We start from the raw sequence: 17,803 nt of genomic DNA, 5'->3' as shown, positions 1-17,803 counted from the left end.
AATGACTCCTTTGGCAGATCAGCAGAAAGGCCTCCGTCTCTCCTTTTCCTGGCCTTAAGAATGAGGTGGAAATGTTTGGGGTTTGTTGTTTTTCCTTTCCCCCCAGCCACTGCTACAGAACAGATTGCTTTATATTCAGGGCATTTATTCTTTCCTGTATGTTACAGATTTCCATAAGAGACTTAAAATGTTCTTCCTTGCAATGAATTAATGAGTGCTGCTCTTCATTTCTAAATAGTGATGAATGTTTTTGGCCAGGGCTGCTCCCCACAGCTGGTGACTCCTTGGCATTGGCCCTAGATGTGAGCAAGCTAGAAACTCCAGATTAAAGATATAAAAGCTGATTAAAGGAGTTGTTTGTCCCAAGTTCAGAGCTGTCAGAGAAGCTGTGATGGGGTGTGATCTGGGCCAAATAACTTCCCAGTTTTTCTCTCTTTCAGACATTGTGTATCCTTGCCAATATAGCAGATGGCACAACAGCAAAAGAACTGATTATGACCAATGATGACATCCTGCAGAAAATCAAATACTACATGGTAAGGGGGATTTCTTTTAAAGGATTTGTGTTGGTCTTTTGCAGGACTGAAAAGAGGAAAGTGCTTTAGGATTTTGTTCTGTGTATTATTCACTATCATGCATTTAATTTCCATATAACCAGTGTAAGTGCAGTTCTGTGTGGCAGAGGTGTACAGAGGAACTGACTAAAAGGAAAAGCCAGGGGTTATTTCCTATAACATTATATATATAACATATTATATATAACATTTTATTTCCTAAAAACATTACAGTGATGTCATCTACATAGAAAAATTTTAATGCACTTGGAAAAGGCATATCTTGAAGATGTCAGTAAACATTTGGAAGGAAGTGATTGACCACTACTCAAGTGCCTTATATTGTGGCCCTATGTTTGAGAGAAGTTGTAGATAAGAATTAATCCCAGCTTTTCTATCTTATTTATTACATGATGAATGCCAAAATATAAGTCTTGTGAATTTCTGAATTTCTTCTTCTAAACTTGAGTTCTGTTTTTCTATATTTAGAGTCATTCAAATGCTAAACTACAGCTTGCTGCCATGTTCTGTATATCTAATCTCATATGGAATGAAGAGGAAGGTAAGAAACCCTCCTTATTAATGCACAGACTAGTTACTGTCCTGATCAAAAAGCTTTTGTTGAATAGTAATCAATATTTACAGTGCACAGTGCAGTGGGATCCAAAGTATAATGGGAAAGATCATTATAGGTGTAGTATGGAATGTGGGAGTGGTCAGGAGACACTGAGGAGGATGCAGAGAGCTTTCTGGGGGAGGCACAAGGACACAGTGACAATAAACAGGAGCTGGAGAGACACAGGGGAGGTTTCACCTGTAGCATTTCTCTGAAGTCTCTAAACAACTGGAGCGAAAGAGAATTCTTGGAAGAGCTTCCAGATCTTAAAGGGGCTGTGGAAACTCATTTGTGGAAGGAACAGGTTCACTAGAGAGAATAAATGGATTAGAAGGGCATTTCTGGCAAAGAAATTTTCCACAGTATGGTTGGTTTGAGTGGCTTGGGCCAAAACCAGCTAAAGGACTTGTGGGTGGAACTGGGAGCCATGGATAAGGTCTTTGGTGAGAAGCCATGGCCTGGCAGAGTGGGAGGTTACCAGGAAGGGGCTGAAGGATGATGCTGCTCAGGTGCCTGTGGTGAGAGGAGGAGAGGGCAGAAGAAACACCTCCAGGGGAATGTTCTCTGTATCCAAATCCTGTGAGATCAGAGATGAGAATAAAACAGCTGAAGTCAGGATACCTTAGGATAAAGATTTTTGCCTTCAAGATCTTCTTGGCTCCAAACACAGAGCGCAGCAGAAGAAGCTGGAGCTCCCTGGGGAAGCAGGCAGAGCTTGAGGGAGTGTTTCCATGGCTGTGCTGTAGCTGGACATTGCTCCTTACCCCTCCTTGAGCTGGTTCCTGCTCCCACCCCTCTGCTGTCCTGCAGACACTTGGGCTGGTGCCACTCCCAGCACTGGGATTGTTGTTGTTGCAGGTTCACAGGAGCGCCAGGACAAACTCCGAGACATGGGAGTAGTAGATATTCTACATAAACTGAGTCAGTCCTCAGATCCCAATCTGTGTGACAAGTGAGTATGAAGATAATACAGGATCACCACAGTTGTTAATCTCAATTAAATTATTTTTAACTAATTAAGCCCAACAGTGACTTTGCACACACCTGTGCTGTTACCTGTGTTAGTATCCACACAGATCATCTGGCTGCTTCCCAAACACGTGTAAAACCAAAACAGTTACTGACAATTTCTGGGGTTTTATGTTAACTTTTTGCAATTATCCCACCTACAGTTAGCAACAGCCCATATTTATTCTACAAAGGAGAAAATCTGATCCTTGAAAGATGTCACACACAGACAACACAATTCAAAACTGTGCAGTTGTTTTTAAAATGCATGAAATTTGGTATTCTTGGTTTTATGAAAGATGTTCTAGTGTTCTTAGACATCTTTGTAGTAAAGTTAGGACTTCTCATCTTAAAATCTATGCCAGAGTATTAGCACTGCAAATGATAATCAGGAACATTTTGATATCCCATTGCTGCCACACCAGCCCAGCCCCCCCATGAGCTATTATGGCTTGTGATCACAGCAGGAAGCTGGGAAGAAACAAATAAATAATCTGCTTCTGTGTTGATGAGTTGTATCAGGTCCTGGAAAAGTCTAGGTCATGGTAGCAGGTTGGGAGCTGTGAGGGACAAAGGAAGAGCAAACTATCTCACTTCAGGTGGGAGGAAACTCAGAATTAGCCCATGTGATGATGGAATTGTAACCCCAGACTGGTGGGAGGTGGTTTTGTTTTAACAAAAATGTTGTGCAATATTAGATTACATAAATTGCATTGTTAGACTGGCTCCTTCCTCCCTCTCACCTTACTGTATGCTTTTGGTAGGACCAGTATTCCTACAGGATTCCTGACAGGACTACTGGGCCTTTAGTATATTCTGAGTTGACACTCCTTGAGTTCTCAGCTCAAAGACCTGCTTTTCATGGTATACCTGTATTACAGAAAGCAATTGCTCTTCAGTGCCTGCTCTTAGGGAATTTGGAAGGTGTGTATAACACACATTCCAAGCCCCACCATGCTGGGAGTGCCTCAGTTTGTGCTGGGATCCAGTGTCCTTGGCTGGATCAGGTTATCCTTGGATGCCAGGGGGATTCTTTAACAGTTACAACCCCCACAGAGCATTTCTGCACCACGGGCCAGATCCTTCCAAAGTGAGGGAGCCTTTGCCTCAGCCATGCTCTCTCCCTCTCTGCTGGCACACTCTGAGCCTGCCCATGAAGCTGCTGCTGCTGCTGAAGCCAGATTCCTGTAATTAATGGGTTGTTCTTTCTTGCAGGGCGAAGACAGCACTCCAGCAGTACCTTGCATGATCAAAGACTAATTGAATCTATGGACACCCCTCATGTCTACTTAAGGAATAGCAGGAGATACTCCTGACTCCTTATATTTGCACAAGTCACCTTGGGCTGCATTTTTCTCAGGTGCAGGGAGCTGCTTTGCAGAAACAGTTCGAATGATCAGGTCTCCAGTGCACTTGAGAATTTTCTTGAGGTAGTTTCTTTACTCAGAGGACTCGGGGTGGGGGGGTTGTTTTGGTTTTTTGAGTTTTTTTTCCTGAGCTACCTGGACTCTCAGATAGAACAATCAGTCATCGTTTTCCTTTTGGGCCTCCAATTCTCTGCTTTTGCTGCAGCCTTGTGTGGGTGTGTGGGTGCTCGAGTGCGTGTGTGTGCTGGGCTGAGTGTGTGGGTGTGAGACCTCACTTTTGGTTTTCCTTTTTTTTGTGTGAAAATCTTTTTCTACAGGTTTTCAAGGGTTAACCATTGTTTGCTGTACGAATACTTCAATGAATTATATACCGTTTGAATGAAATGTTATTTAAAAAAAAAAAAACCAAACTGTTGTATCCCATAAAGTTTATTTTGAATTTTGAAGAGATGAATGTTTTTAAGTAAAATATATGCATTTCTGAACTTCAGCTTAACTTACATTATACTTCATTTTTAAAGAGAAAAATAGAGGGAGACAATAGACTCCAAATTCCAAGCAGCACATTCTGTACTGACAAGGTCCAAGAGTTCTTTGTCACAATACAAGGTCACCTGTTGTCGATGACATGCTCAAATCCATGGAATGGGCCAGCTGGATTGGCTTTGGGTTTCTTTACATTTTTAGAAAACAAGCTCATACTTCAGGGTTAGCATGACTGATGCTTTTCAGAAAGGAGCAGGTGGCTGCAAGATCAGCAGGAATAAGCTCTTGCTTTGCCAGCCAGGAACTTGTTCAGCTAATTGCTGAAGGATTGGCTTATTCGTGGTCAGAAGGATTTGCTGATCACTGATATCAGTGGAGCAAACAGTGTGTTGCAGAAGTTACACCTTCCAGAGACTAGAAGGAGCTGGCAAGCAGGATTAAGGGATTGCTTTTGTTTTGCATCCTTTATCTTCACAAATAGTTAAGAGACTTCCAAATTATTTCCACAAATTATCAACTGGGTGCATTAAGTTGGGGAAGGGATGGAAAAACTGAGGGTTCTCTCTTGTTTCATACTCAGTAATGTTGCTCCAGATTTTCTGTATATATGCAGCTATACACACATGCATGGATTTAGATTGCTGGATAATTGGTGGGGTGTGACTGCATCCAGAAGCCTGGACTGTCCAGATGTTCCTGAAATGGTGCCTGCAAATGAGCAGGGGGAAACACGAGTGCAAGTGAAGGGGACTGTGTGAGGTCAGGCTGGAATGGCAGAGCCCAGTGGCTTCCCAGTCTCCTCAGGCAGTTCAGGGCTCTGACTCTCTGCCCAGGTCTCCTTTCTGGTTTCAGTTTAGACCATAGTTCATAGTCAGACTCTCCAGACACTGTATTTACATACCACTAACAGGCACTAGAGTTTGCAGCCAATGTCTTAAACCAAATCCTTCTTCTCTTACACTGAGCTTCAGGAAGGCTGCAGCAAGAAGAGAAGTCTGTAACTTTGCTAACCAATTTTGATAATTATCTAAATCTTTTATTTCTAATCAGAAGGTCAAATTGTGATGACAGCCTTACTTTTTTTCCAAGGTAACTCTTTGTGTCAGAAAATGTGACCACAGTTTGGCCTGGAATTTGAATGTGCTGTATATCAGATAACTGTTATCACTTGGTTGCAAAAGAGAATATCTGCATTTCATGTAACTTCTTCCACTCTCAAAGACAAATAAAAGTGAGCACCTGACACTTTTCCCCCAAGCATTGCAGTAAGTGGCAGTTTTTAATGTCCTTCTGCACATGTTTCATGATGGACTTTGGGGGTTGAACAAAAGGGAAAGTAAAAATATGTGAGAACTTGTTAAATCTCAGTACCTCAGAAGCAAAGTCTTGTTTATAAAATTCAATCAAATATATTTTTGCTTGAACTGAGAAAAAAGTTCTGAGGCAGGTATTGTAAATACAAAACTGTCCAGTGGGCATCTCCCTGCTCCATTTGCACTCCTGTCTGTGTTTAGGAGCTCGAGTTCTTACATGTCTCTTCTCATCCTTCCCCAACTCACATTTCTAAAAGCAAATGTGAGTTTGATTCTGTAGAACTTTGGTGCCTACAGGTGTTCAGAAAAAAGGTGAGTAAAAGTATCTCTGTACAATTTTTGAGGTGGTTTCCTGAAATTCTGCCAGAAAAACTAAAAACCAATGCTCAGACAATCTTGTTGCTGCATGAGAACAGTTGACATTTTCTACAGGTATAGAGAGGACAAACTGTTGGATGAGAACATTTTTACATTCAGTTAAACTTTGTGAATAATTTTTGATGTTGCTATAGGTATGTACAAAAAGAAGAATACTGTAAATAAAAAGAACTTTACCAGAACATATAGATTTTTCTCAGCTTCATGAAGAAATATGAGCTTTGTATGTCAGCTTCTCTACAGCCTGAGATTCACAGTGGCACAAACTTTCCTGGTCACCCAGAGCTTTCCCAACTTAATGAGGTAGCAGCAGCTTGTGAATTCCAGGATTGCTTACAGAACTAAAGCAAAGTTTGTCTGAACATCATATGAATCACCAGGATTTCTGCCGTTCTTGGGCCATTTCTCTGCTGAAGAGCCATTCTGATGGATGTTGATAAGTATGTCCTCTCTTTATACCTGGGTCTAGTGATGAGAGTCTTCCTTTCAGAGGTTACACGTTGCTACAAAGTGAAGTTGAGCAGGGCATTTGGGACACCAGCTGTCAGACAATGGTACCCTTGGCTCTCCCCACCACTTTAATTCCATGCTTGGACTGTCTTTCCCACACAGAAAATCAAATAAAACATCATGTGGCTATTTTTCCATCACAGATTTGCATTGTGGCAGTGAAAGAAGCAAAGTAACCTGCGTAAGGCAGCTTGTGCCAGGATATTCTAAAGGCAAACATCTCACACTTTTTAAAATTTATTTTTACAGAGTTTACCCATTGCTGTGGATGCTGTGCCTCCACAAAACTGCTGAAGCAGCAACACAGCAGGCAGAGGAATAATTGAGGTGCCTGAGATTAGGTTCTTGAAGAGTAGAAAATGGCTTTAAAAGGGCTATCTTTGGTAATCCTGAAATGTGAGCACAAGCGCTGTCAGTTTGCAAGTGGTGGTCAAAATCATCAGGGCTTTTGTGCAGGCTGATTGCCGCAGAGAGAGACGTTCTGGGGGCATCGACGTACCAAAACCTGACTCCTCAGCCAGGAGGACAGTGAGCAGCTGGAGGACCAGGCCAGCAGGCATCGTGTGCTATGTGACAAGAAGCAGCGCCAGGGTGTGCCCCTGCAGGGTGTGCCCAGGTGTGGGAAGGGATGGGGTAAGAGCAGCAGCCCTGTCTGAATGGCATCACCAGGAGTGCTGGGCACTGGCACTGCTCTCACTGCAGAGAGGAAAAGAAAACCACAAACCTCCACAAACTGAGCTTGTTTGGAGGGGGACACCCTTGCTCAGTGCTGCGAGGTCAGGCCTGGATCCACACCTTGCTTTGAGCCCCCAGTTTAGGAGAGAAGTGGGAAGACTGGAGTGGAGGGGAGGGTTGGGCTGGGGTTGCCAGGCAGGTGAGGCAGGCACAGGAGGCAGAAAGGCCCCACCTGCAGCTGCTGCTCCAGGAGTCCCAGGGGAGTTGGAGCTGCAGGCCACGGGGGAGGGAGCGGGGCGGGCTGGGCTGGGCCGGGCTGACGCTGCCCTGGCGATGCCAGCGCTGCCATGGCAGCCTTGGGGTCCTGCCAGCTGCCGCACAAGGCCCTGGAAGGGAGCTGCAGTTAAGGCCCTGCAGCAGCACCTCGGCTCTTGGGGGAGGTGTGAGCAAAGGTGAGTCGAGGATTGGGGCACTGCTGTGGGGGCTGTGTCCGGGCTGCAGCAGCAGAGGCAGGTAAAAAGCTCTCTCTGTGGCGCAGGTTGGCCAGCACTTGGATCCTGGTGATTAGAAGCCATCTGTAGCACTTGGTGCTTGGGACAGCTGCTCAAAGGACCCTGTTCTGCAGAAGGATGGCTGCAAAGAAAAAGGAGGTAGTGCTGCAGGTCAGTAGTAGCCAGGCCTTTAGCAGACCTTGTAAACTCTCAATAAGTGCAAAGGATGGAGTTCAGTCTTGGGGTATTTCAGATTCTGCTGGCAAAGCCCCAGTGTGAGGTCTTTATAGGGAAGAGGTGTCCCTGGAGGCAGGTGTGACACGTGGAAGGACCTGGCAGGTCACACGTGTCCCCATTCAGGGCCGTGGGGTGCTGAGGGAGCTGCTGCAGGTTGTGTTTGGGGCTGTTGGGGCCTAGCACAGGTTTGGCTGCTGTCAGAGACCAAAATGCCTCTGTTTTGTGAGGTAATAGCTCAGAGGACATTTAGGAGTTTGTGTGGGGTTGGCACATCTGGATGGCAAGAGTTACTGCACATTTCTGACCAGGTCATGTATTCAGAATGATTGCTGTAAAGGTAGAAAAGCTAGAAGGTACAAGAAAGCCTCAAAGGCTGAACAATCTATTTTCACAGTGATCTGTAAAGGAATTTTTCCTGTTTACACTGCGCAGGTAAACTTAGTGATGCTTTATAACTACTGCATGGGGAGAAGGGGGTTCTAAGAGCAGTTCACAATACAAAAACATTGAAAACAAAAAATGGGTTCTGCAGGTCTGCTTCAAATTTTGAAAGCAGCTCAGTCTTCACAAGAGAGAAATAATGAAAGATATTATGTGCTCTGTGACCTTATTTCTTCACTGTGTAAACTGGGAAAAGTGAACATGTGTAACAAGGAAAGAGGGGCATTTTATGAAGGTAGCAATAGTTTCTGTTGCTGCTTGTCCAGCTGTGTTCCAGTGGGATGGGGAACTTTACATCAACTAGACTGTGCCTCATTGGCAGTGAAGGGAAATCCAGGTCTATATCTGCAAAACTGGGATTTTTTACATCTGCAGATGAAAGCTGAACCTGTGTAGGACATGAGGGGATGTCCAGGAAGGGATCTGGTTTTGTTACAGAAAAGCAAGTCCAAGCAGCCTCAGGACATCCAAATTAGCAAAGCACCTTGAAGAGTGCCAGCGGAATTTGAGTCCAGCATTTGAACTTATGGCCAAATTCATTATCACAAAATACTGTCATAAATCATTTAGACTCAATAGCATTCTGTGGAACACTCTGAGGGTGGTCCCAGCACTAGGAATAAATAATTAAATGTTGTAGTTCTGCAGGTGTTCTCTGAGAAAACGAAGCTTGGGGTCATGTGCTGAACAGGCAAATAAACAGAGGTGTCTGAGCAGCTCCCTGTACCCTGAGTGAGACAAGGCCTGGAGAAACTGCCCTGTGTGACTCCCAATGACACAGCTCTGAACACCTGGGAGAGGGCATTTCATTTGCACTGGAGTTTCCACTCTTGCAATTCTTGGCTGTGAGATTTTAGCAGCCCTTTAATGCCCATTTGTGTTAATTATTGTGAAATAGCTGGCCTTGATGCAACTTACTGTTTTCCACTGCAGTCTAAATGTAGTTGGGGCTGATGATACCCACTGAGGAAGGAATCAGGAATCTTCATTGCTCAGGATGAACAAAACCTGATCTTGCATTTCTCCAGAAGCCTTTTTTATTTCAATTTGCTGTGTTTTTCTAAGTACATACTGAAGGGCAAGTCTTGTAAGATGGGGAAATGTGAAGGATTATATCCTTTCTAATAACAGTACTGGGAGTGTGGGATAATAGAGTGGGTGGTGCTGTGTGTGGAATGGTCTAGGGCATCCTTGACAGGGTCAATCCCTGAGCAAGCTGATCTAATGCTGAGTTTTGTGCAGGAGATTAGATGAAGGACTCCACAGGCCCCTCCTAGCCTAGAACTTTGAGTTCTCTCCTTACTGTGCTTTGGAAGTCTTTGGGTAACAGCTGGGAATTCAGGTAAGGACATGCTGGGTTCAGACCACCCTCTAATGCCCACACATCATGGAAATTGTGTATTTGCTACTTTAGTTTCTCAAGGCTGAAACATCTCAAATAGAACAGTTTGTGTGCAGGCAAGGTGAGAAACTGCTGCTGCAGAATCAGGTGGTTCATAAACCCTGTGAAGACTGGGCCTGAATGAGGTGTGGTTCAACTGGAACCCTGGGCAGGCAGATGGAGACCCTGACAAGGGGCTGTGAGTCTGGGATCCCAATTTGGGGCCCCAGCCAACCCCCGGAACAACCCTCTGCAAACGGAGCCTGGGATCCCCAGGCAGCCACTGTTCCAGTAGTGCCACTAAGTCCAAGGGAGGACTTGCCCTTGGCTGGATGCTGCTGCCCTTTCCCTCTGCCTTTCCTTGGAGCTTGTGAGACATCCTGATCAGCTGGTCAGAGGTGAGGGAACCACAGTCTGAGGAGTTTCCTGAGTGCTCAGGTAATGCCTCTTCAGGCAGGTGTGACCCTCTGGAGTGGTTTGTCAATATGTTTGCAGCAACTGGGTAGTACCTGATGAATTACTGTGGCTTTTACTGTGTTTTTCAATTTTCCACACAGATTAACATTACTAGCCAGGAGCTTTGGGAAGAAGTGCTGTGTCTCAAAGGACTCATTGGTAAGGGTTTGGTCAGCACACTGAATTGCTCTTGTTCTGTGTTGAAAGGATGCCAGGACTGTTAGGAATTACAATGTTACGGATGTTTAGTCAGTCTCTCCATTCCCCTTACCCTGAGTGGAAGAAAAAAATATTCTAACCAAGTTGAGACCAGCAAGAGGTTGTAGTCCTCTTTGTTTATGTGGGACAGTCATCATGCAATCCAAGCAGTGCTGGTCCAGTCTCCACTGCTTGGAACAGGACTGTCCCCAGCACAAGGAACAGCTCCCAAGGTTCTTGGGAACTCATATGCTCTACCTCTGTGCAGCAGTTTTCCCTGGGAAATCTGCTATCTCCAAGGTCACAGCCATGTCCATGTTTCTACTTAAGACTCCTCCACATCATTCTTAGCTTGTTATTTTGTAATGTAATCCTGTCCTCTGATTCAGCATTTCAAATCTTGCAAGGGTTTCCAGTTCAGAGCTTCTAGCCCGTGGTCAACTGGCCTGTGTCTGAAGTGACCCATTTGTGCCTCATTCTGACCCATTTTCCTGCTTGCAGTTGTTGATGTGTTTCAAGCCTGGTGTGGCCCATGCAAACCAGTAGTGAATCTGTTCAAAAAAATCAAGAATGAAGTTGGCAGTAATCTCCTGCATTTTGCTGTGGTAAGATCTCACTCGACACTGCTTGAAATACCCAGTCCTCTGAAATCAGCTGAGGTCTAAGGGCTGAAATCACTTCTCTTTCCAATATTTAGCCCAAACCATAGCAGTGCAGGAGTTGCAGCTGCTGGGAGTGAACCTGCCACATACAGGGGCTTGGGTATATCTATAAGAATTCATATAATTAAGGATTTTCAGGCTTCAGCTGCTCTTTGCTTTCCAGATTTCTACTTAAGCAAGAGCCATTAACACATTGCCTTTGATGTACAGGGAGAGGCTGAAAGAGCTGGATTTGGTCATCCTGGAGAGGAAAAGGGACAGATGTCCGGTGGAGGGAGGATGGAGAAGGCAGAGACTGATGTCTGTCAGGGAAACACAGCAGCAGGACATGAGATAATGGGATAAGCTACAGCAGGGAAAGGTCCAAGTAAATGGAAAAGTATTCAGGTGGCAGTGTAGGACACTGGGACAAGTTCCCAGAGTGCTGTGCAGAGCTTATTCTTGGAAAAGCTCAAAACTGACACAACCTCCTGTAGCACTGAGAGCAGCCCTGCCCTGGGCAGGGTCTGGGACTGGAGCCCTTCACAAGTCCCTCCCTGCCTCAGCCTTGTGGTGACTCTGTGTTGTGGTGCCTTTCCTGGCTGGTGGCAGCTCTGGACTGAGGACAGAGCTGAGGGCAGTGAGGTTTCTCATAGCTCAGCCCTCCTGCCTCTGCTGCCACTGCAGCTCCTCCTGGCACTTCTCAGCCTCATGGGCAGGAGCCCTGAATTCACTTTTCAGGCTTCTCTGAGACTCACCCAGGCAAGCTGCTGGGAATAGATATCCCTGTCGCACAGGAGTGCTGCTCCAGCTCCTGCAGGTGACATCTACCTGCTTCTCAGGCTCTGCAAGTGAGCTGTGAGCTGGCTGTGCCCCTGCTTCTGACCAGTGTCATTTTGTCCCCTAAGTCTGGGACCAGAGGTGTTTTCCTGTGTGTGGGGGATGAGTACCAGTCAGCTGAGGGTGTCTGAGTCCAGGCACTTGTGTGTGCATCCCTCTGGAGCAGAAATGCTTTTCTAGAAACACCTATTTCATTTTACATTCCTTTTAGGCTGAAGTTGATTCCATTGATGCTCTGGAAAAATACAGAGGACAATGTGAGCCTGTCTTTCTCTTTTATACAGTGAGTGAAAATATTTTCCCAGTGGTTGCATAGCAGTAAATATGACCTGCTGGTGGGAACAACGGTCCTTTGGGGAGGATGTTTTATTTCTTTAACATGTTATGGGACAATTTTATTTGCTCTGTATCTGCTGGTAATCAAATGCTGTGTAAGAATATACAGCCAGTGTGCTGCCCTGTGGAGCCTTCAGGTTCAGCCTGCTGCTTCTGCAGGAGCTCACTCCTCTCACAATCTGCATTGCTTCATCCTGAGATTGAGGAGGAGGCACAAAGCAGATTGTTCCAAGGTTTCCCTCTTGCTGTGGAGCAGAGCAGCTCTGAGGGGGGGAGGGTACATAAAGTGTGGGTGAGCTGCTGCTGTGGGGAATTCCAGAGCCCAGAGAACACAACCTGAGCACTTGCTGACTGATTTGCTTTCCACAACTTCCAGGGAGGAGAATTAGTGGCTGTTGTAAGAGGAGCAGATGCACCATTGCTGCAGAAGACCATCCTGAAACAGCTGGCAGGGGAAAGGAAGGGTTTCCATGGAGGAGAGCCTGTGGTGGTAATGGGTCACTGAAGCTTCAAACACCTCTAGATGTGCACTGGCTTTGTGTGTGTGGTCTAAAGTCATGACATTTCTCAGGAATAAAACTGTCTTAACTGTGTGTGACCTGCTGTTCTTAAGGCATCTCTGAAGCCTGCAGTCTCTGCTGATGTTGCTGGCCTGTTCCTGGGAATGCTTTTCCCCCAGCTCTTGCTGTGCACTGACAGAGAGCTCAGCAGGTGACCCTGGACAGGCAGATCCTCTGCTGTCCCTGCTGAGCTGGCCTGGCCCGGGACAGCAGGAGGGCTGCTCCTGCTCAGGGACGTGGGGCCCTGCCTGGCACAGGCTCACCTGGAGGGGAGGAGTGGGGTGTTCCTGTCCCATCCATGTGCTCTTGCTGCTAGGTGCCAGACAGAGCCTTCTCCAGAGAGCAGGGAAGCACAGCTCTCCTTCAGGAGGAACAACGGGGAGGACTAACAGGTAAGGCAAGGCACAGGTGTAGGATGTTCTCTGTGCCTTGAGTTGGAACCTTTAAAAGCTGGAACCCCCAGCAGGGATCCAGCTGCTGCTGGGACACCAGAGGGGCCATTCTTCCACCGGGGCACACGCGGAGAGTCACCTTGAAAGAGCCCAGCATAGTTTGAGTGTCTGGCATTGTGAAACTGGGGGTATTTATCTTTTCAATGTGTTTTATCTTACATTTGACACCCACCCCACCTCCCGGCCCTTTCCTTCTGGCTGGCAAGGGCTCTTGGAGACCCCACATGGCTTTCTGTTTCCAGGTGGTTTTTGAAAGAAGACACAAATGCTTGGGCTCCAAATCGGCTTACACCATTTCCTGCCTTGTCTAAAATCGGCCACCAATTCCCAAAGGCTTTTGCATGTTCTCCTAAAAGGGACATTTTTTTTCTTGGCTTTTCTGGGATAATGCTGCCCCTGTGCACACCAAATCTTAGGCTCCAGAATATTGGGAATCGAAGCAATTCTCTCCTGGCTTTAGCTGAAGCACCGAAGGGGCGTGAGGGACGTTGGTCTCTTGCCTCTCCTTTCTGCGCCTGTTGTTAATTTCGTTCATTTTCTTCCCTCGGAGTCTGACTCACCCATCGGGTCCGGGATGACAGCCGCAGCCGTGGAGCAGATGCGAGCTTTTCCAATAAACACAAGATTTTCCTGTGGCGGCAGCAGCACGCGTTCCGGGTCCTTGGTGTCCCCCGGTCCCCGCCGCCGGCGCGCGGCCGCTTTAAGGCGGGCGCGGGGGCGGCCCCGCCGCGCTGCGGCTGCGTGGGGAGGAGGCGCGGGTCGCGGGTTCGAGTCCCGGCGGAGCCGGCCCGGCCATGGCCGCGGCCCTGGAGCCAGCGGAGGCCGAGTCGTGCCCGGAGCCGCCCGCGCACCGGCTGAGCGTGGCGGAGCTCGACCGTGAGCTGGACTCTCGCAGCGAGCTGGTGCGTGCCGAAGCGCTGCCGAGGCGGCACGGCCGGGCCGCGGGGGCTGTGCCTGCCCGGGCGCTTCCCGCAGGGCCGGGGTGCGCCCAGGGGGGGTCCCGGAGACACGCGCGGGGACGGCCGGAGCCCTCACGCAGCGCCCGTGAGGGAGGGTCGGCGGCTCCCTCCGCGCCGCTGCGAGGGAGGGTCGGGCCTCTCGGCAGCCGGGAGGGAGGCTCGGCAGGGGCGTGCCCGGCTGGTCTGGGCCAGTTCCTGTATGGTGGCACGGGTCGCTGTCATTTACGTGAATTTCGCGTGCTTCACCGTATATTGGAAAAAAACCAACAACTCGCAAAGTTCTGTATGGCGGTGCCTTATGTAGCAGGTACAGAGTCAGTCATTTAATTTCACTCTTGCTGCAAAACCCCTTATAGTGCAACAGCATGTTTATTCTCAGAACATCAGAAGTATTCTATGACTGTTCCTGGAAATAAGTCTCACACAGCCTTCAAGAAGGAAATACTGTCCTCACCCAGCCAGGTGAAACTGTGTGTGAGCCTGCCCTCAGAGCTCCCGCCTGCCTTGCCGGCAGAGGCGTGTGTGCATAGCTGCTTTTTATGTGGCTTTAATTACGATTTGGAAGGTGGAGTAGGCAACCTAAACTCAGGCTGTGGTTTCTGATGTACAGATTGACGACAAAGAATTCGACATTCCTCAAGTTGATACCCCTCCAACGCTGGAGAGCATCCTGAATGAGGTGAGTGAACCAGCGGACAGGGGAGTCAGGCGAGGCAGCACATGCTCCTTTTCATCTACTCTTACTGTGCTTTTCCTGGAAAACAAAATTGTAGAGCTTCATGGTTTCCTGATGCTGATAGCTAGCAGGTGCATACTCAGTGGAGTAATTGCTCTACAGTGTGTGATACGGAATTTTGGTAGGGTTTTAAAAAAATATTAAATATCCACAGCTGCAGCATAAAAGGTTTTCATCAAGTCCAAGCACATTCATCTGTAGATCTGGAGAGTCACCTGAAGTCTAGACAGCCTATTAAAGGTCAGGGTCACCAAACAGCTGTTTTTAGTTAAAAGTAATTGCAGAGTATTCAGAGAAGTTCTGAAGTTGTGGGAGCAGATAAGAGCTAGATTCTTCACAGCTTCATTTGTGTTGTTCCTTTCACATATAAGGTGTCCCAAACAGAAACAGGCTAGAAACAAGAGGAGTAGTAGGGGTAGCTACGTCCTGTTTCCACTGGTGCCTTGAGTAGTGGAAGTTTAGTAAATTTGGGTCATCTCAAATTCTAAGGATAGGCAGTGACATCCAAGTCGTAAACTTGAGAGGTAATAATGAAGAAAATATAGTTCAGTGCAGACAAAGTCTTATTGTAAGTATATCAGTAAATGTAGGATGGGAATGACTGGCAAAACATTTTCTGAAAAGGGTTTTAGCAGAGGACAATCTATCTGAGCCAAAAAGACAAGCAGCTGCAGTTCAGAAATTGCTGCTTAATGAGCACAGGGCTGCCAGGGGTAAGTGAAATGAGGGGCAGGTGCTCTGCTCCCTGCTTGTTTGGCATCAGCTGGGGAGTTGTGTTTGCTCCCTCTGGCTTTGTGCTGAGAGACCAACAGGAGCTGCCCTGGTTTTAGAACGCATCAAGGAGAAAGGCTTTTTGAAAAGCTGTAATAAAAAATTCCAGGCTAAGACTGAAAAGAGAGAGAGATTGCAAACAGAAGAGCTGAGAAAAGAGCAAAATCAACTCTCGTGGCAGCTGGAGGAACTTCTGGGCTCTTAGTGCCACTTGGTGAAGTGCTGGAGTAGATGAAGATAATTCTAGGCCTTCTGTTGGCAATTTGGAGATTTGGAAACAGCTCTGTTAAAGGTCAGGTAAAGTTTTGATGGAGTACATTTGGGGAAGAAAGGTTAACTGACTTTTTCTACTTCTGTGATTTTTGTGAATTCTGGAAACTGTCCACAGAATCAGCCCAGTAAAGTAATAAATAGTTCTGGCTGTTAAATACGAGGTTTTCTTGTGCACTCCTTCTCCATTTCCCTGCTGAACTGATGCTGTTTGCTAGTGTCTCGGTTATGCTGTTGAGCATTTTGAACTTTTTGCAAGCTGTGGTGATTCTCGCCCTCCAGACTGATGATGAAGAAGAGTCTTTCATTTTGGAGGATCCCTTTCTCTTGAACATTGATAACACAGATACACACTCCTATGACACCTCTTCTGTGGCCAGCTCTGACAGTGGGGACAGGACACACCTGAAAAGGTACTGCAGCCTCATGCCCTGGGAGGTCAAACCATTTGTGAAGGGGTTCTGCTTACATCTGTTAGAAACAAATCCTCCTTTTTTCACAAAGCACTGTTATTCCTCCAGGATCACATAGGCAAAGATGGGATTTGTAGTTGCACTGAGGTTTGGCCTGTTTGAGCAATAACAGCATTTTATGGGAGATGGATTAGTTAAATTTCTCCAAATTTTAATGGAATCTTTAAAACAGTCAATCATGATGACTCTAAAGAAAATGTTTCAGAGGGGTGTCTGACCTAGTCTGCAAGCAGCTGGTGGTTAATATGTGATAATTAACTCTAATACTGCTGACGTGTATGGTTAATTACTCAAATGATGGCCTGAGCCCCTCCCATGGCTGCCTTGTGTCCCATGAGCAGTGGTACAGGATATAAACACTCTGAAGTCTGATGGTTTATGTTGGCATAGGGTGGTGTACAGACTCTCTATCTCTTCTTTTTTCAAGTAAGATTGTTTGTGCTGAGAGAAATGTTACCTGGGGTTGCTTAGACTTCTTCCAGTGCAGAGTATGGAGATAAACCCTGGAGTGTTCTGTCACCTTTGGGTAAGGCTGGTTGCCATGGTTATGGGTCCTTAGCCATGGTACCAGCTACTAACAGCATACCTGATGAACCTCTGTGGGAGCTGCTAGGTTGTGCACCTCTGGAGGGAGAAGAACCCAATGTTTTCTGTTTTGAAATAGCTGATCCTGCACTAGTTAGTTTTTAAAGACATTTTCTCCATAAACAGAAGCTTAGGCTTTCATATCAGGTGAGCTGTGTATTAATTGAAGGCTGTTATTTACCATACACCCAGTTTTCCTATGGGTCTGTATTCTACTAGTGAGCCTTTTCCAGTTGTGCATTTTTCCATAGATACTCACCTTTACAGGCTTAAACTTCCTCACTCACTGAAAGAGCTGAAGTGTTGCTTCCAGGATGTGTTAGTGAATTCTAGGACCTGCAGATATGTGCTTGAAACTGACCATTTGTTTGGGGAAGTAAGTTTTTTTTTTACTCCAGGAGATGAGTTAAAACCAAACTGTGTGCAGGCACAGCAGGGCAGAGCAGGCTTTGCTGATTATCTCATGTCTTACCTCATTCTGTGGCCCTGAGAGGAAGAATGGAAATTGCGTGAGTTACAGGTGTATGCAGAATTTACCTGCTGGCTTGGCTGTGGGTTAGGCAAAGCTCCAAGATTTTATTCTGCTCCAATGCTTTTTGGTTTTTTTCTTAATTCCTTAGGAAGAAAAAACTCCCAGATTCTCTCTCACTCCATGGATCAGTGATACGGCTCTCACTCCTGAAAGGAATTTCTGCCCAAATAGTGTCTGCAGCAGTAAGTGTCATCTTCTGGGCACCTCCACTAAGAAAAATTTGAAACTCTTTTGGTATGTGTGGGGGTGTGTGAGATCTCCTGTCTGGCCCTTCTGTTAGTTGTGTGTAACACCATGTTAGGGGCATCACTGACTAAACTGTGGTCTCTAGGCAGCAATGAATCAGGGCTTTGCTGACTTGCTGCAGCAGTGGTGTGGTGGGTCACTTGTAGCACTGATTTGTGTTGCTAGATGTCATGAAACTTGGTGGGAAATGTTCATATAACATGAAAGTGTGCTTGAAGGTGCTGGAACTGGGTTTGCTCAAGGCCTGCAACGGGCACATGGCACTTTGAGAAGAACACAGTAACTTTCACA

The 17,803-nt window shown here is 46.5% G+C and overlaps 3 protein-coding genes across 9 annotated transcripts in view; all 3 read left to right on the top strand.

Annotated features, from left to right (window-relative positions):
* Positions 1 to 5,904, top strand: part of ARMC8 (armadillo repeat containing 8) — a 60,223-nt gene extending 54,319 nt beyond the window's left edge. For all 4 annotated transcript variants that reach the window (XM_038146409.1, XM_038146408.1, XM_038146407.1 and 1 more), the window contains 4 exons: positions 441 to 536; positions 1,044 to 1,116; positions 2,029 to 2,122; positions 3,394 to 5,904. In XM_038146409.1, coding sequence (XP_038002337.1) covers positions 441 to 536; positions 1,044 to 1,116; positions 2,029 to 2,122; positions 3,394 to 3,427 — 297 coding nt within the window. In that variant the 3' untranslated portion in view covers positions 3,428 to 5,904. The remainder of the gene's footprint in view (positions 1 to 440; positions 537 to 1,043; positions 1,117 to 2,028; positions 2,123 to 3,393) is intronic.
* Positions 5,905 to 7,272: 1,368 nt separating this feature from the next.
* Positions 7,273 to 13,505, top strand: LOC119704390 (thioredoxin domain-containing protein 6-like). 3 transcript variants are annotated; one of them, XM_038145571.1, is made up of 6 exons: positions 7,273 to 7,359; positions 7,446 to 7,569; positions 10,015 to 10,072; positions 10,613 to 10,716; positions 11,804 to 11,875; positions 12,305 to 13,505. In XM_038145571.1, exons 2-6 carry the CDS (start codon positions 7,537 to 7,539, stop codon positions 12,431 to 12,433), a joined length of 396 nt encoding a protein of 131 aa, XP_038001499.1. In that variant the 5' UTR covers positions 7,273 to 7,359; positions 7,446 to 7,536; the 3' UTR covers positions 12,434 to 13,505. The 3 variants fall into 3 exon arrangements, with proteins under 3 accessions (XP_038001499.1, XP_038001501.1, XP_038001498.1); XM_038145573.1 differs by having other exon boundaries at positions 7,297 to 7,569; XM_038145570.1 differs by lacking the exons at positions 7,273 to 7,359; positions 7,446 to 7,569 and having other exon boundaries at positions 9,906 to 10,072.
* A 147-nt stretch (positions 13,506 to 13,652) lies between these two features.
* VPS8 (VPS8 subunit of CORVET complex) overlaps positions 13,653 to 17,803 on the top strand; it is a 65,584-nt gene continuing 61,433 nt past the window's right edge. The window contains exons 1-4 of one of the 2 annotated variants that reach the window (XM_038145568.1): positions 13,653 to 13,842; positions 14,510 to 14,578; positions 15,959 to 16,089; positions 17,355 to 17,448. In XM_038145568.1, the coding sequence (XP_038001496.1) occupies positions 13,735 to 13,842; positions 14,510 to 14,578; positions 15,959 to 16,089; positions 17,355 to 17,448 (402 nt within the window). In that variant the 5' untranslated portion in view covers positions 13,653 to 13,734. The remainder of the gene's footprint in view (positions 13,843 to 14,509; positions 14,579 to 15,958; positions 16,090 to 17,354; positions 17,449 to 17,803) is intronic. The other variant, XM_038145567.1, reaches the window with a different exon arrangement.

Source organism: Motacilla alba, chromosome 9 (assembly GCF_015832195.1).
Source record: "Motacilla alba alba isolate MOTALB_02 chromosome 9, Motacilla_alba_V1.0_pri, whole genome shotgun sequence".
Taxonomy (NCBI): Eukaryota; Metazoa; Chordata; class Aves; order Passeriformes; family Motacillidae; genus Motacilla; species Motacilla alba.
This window is presented reverse-complemented; position numbering and strand designations above follow the sequence as displayed.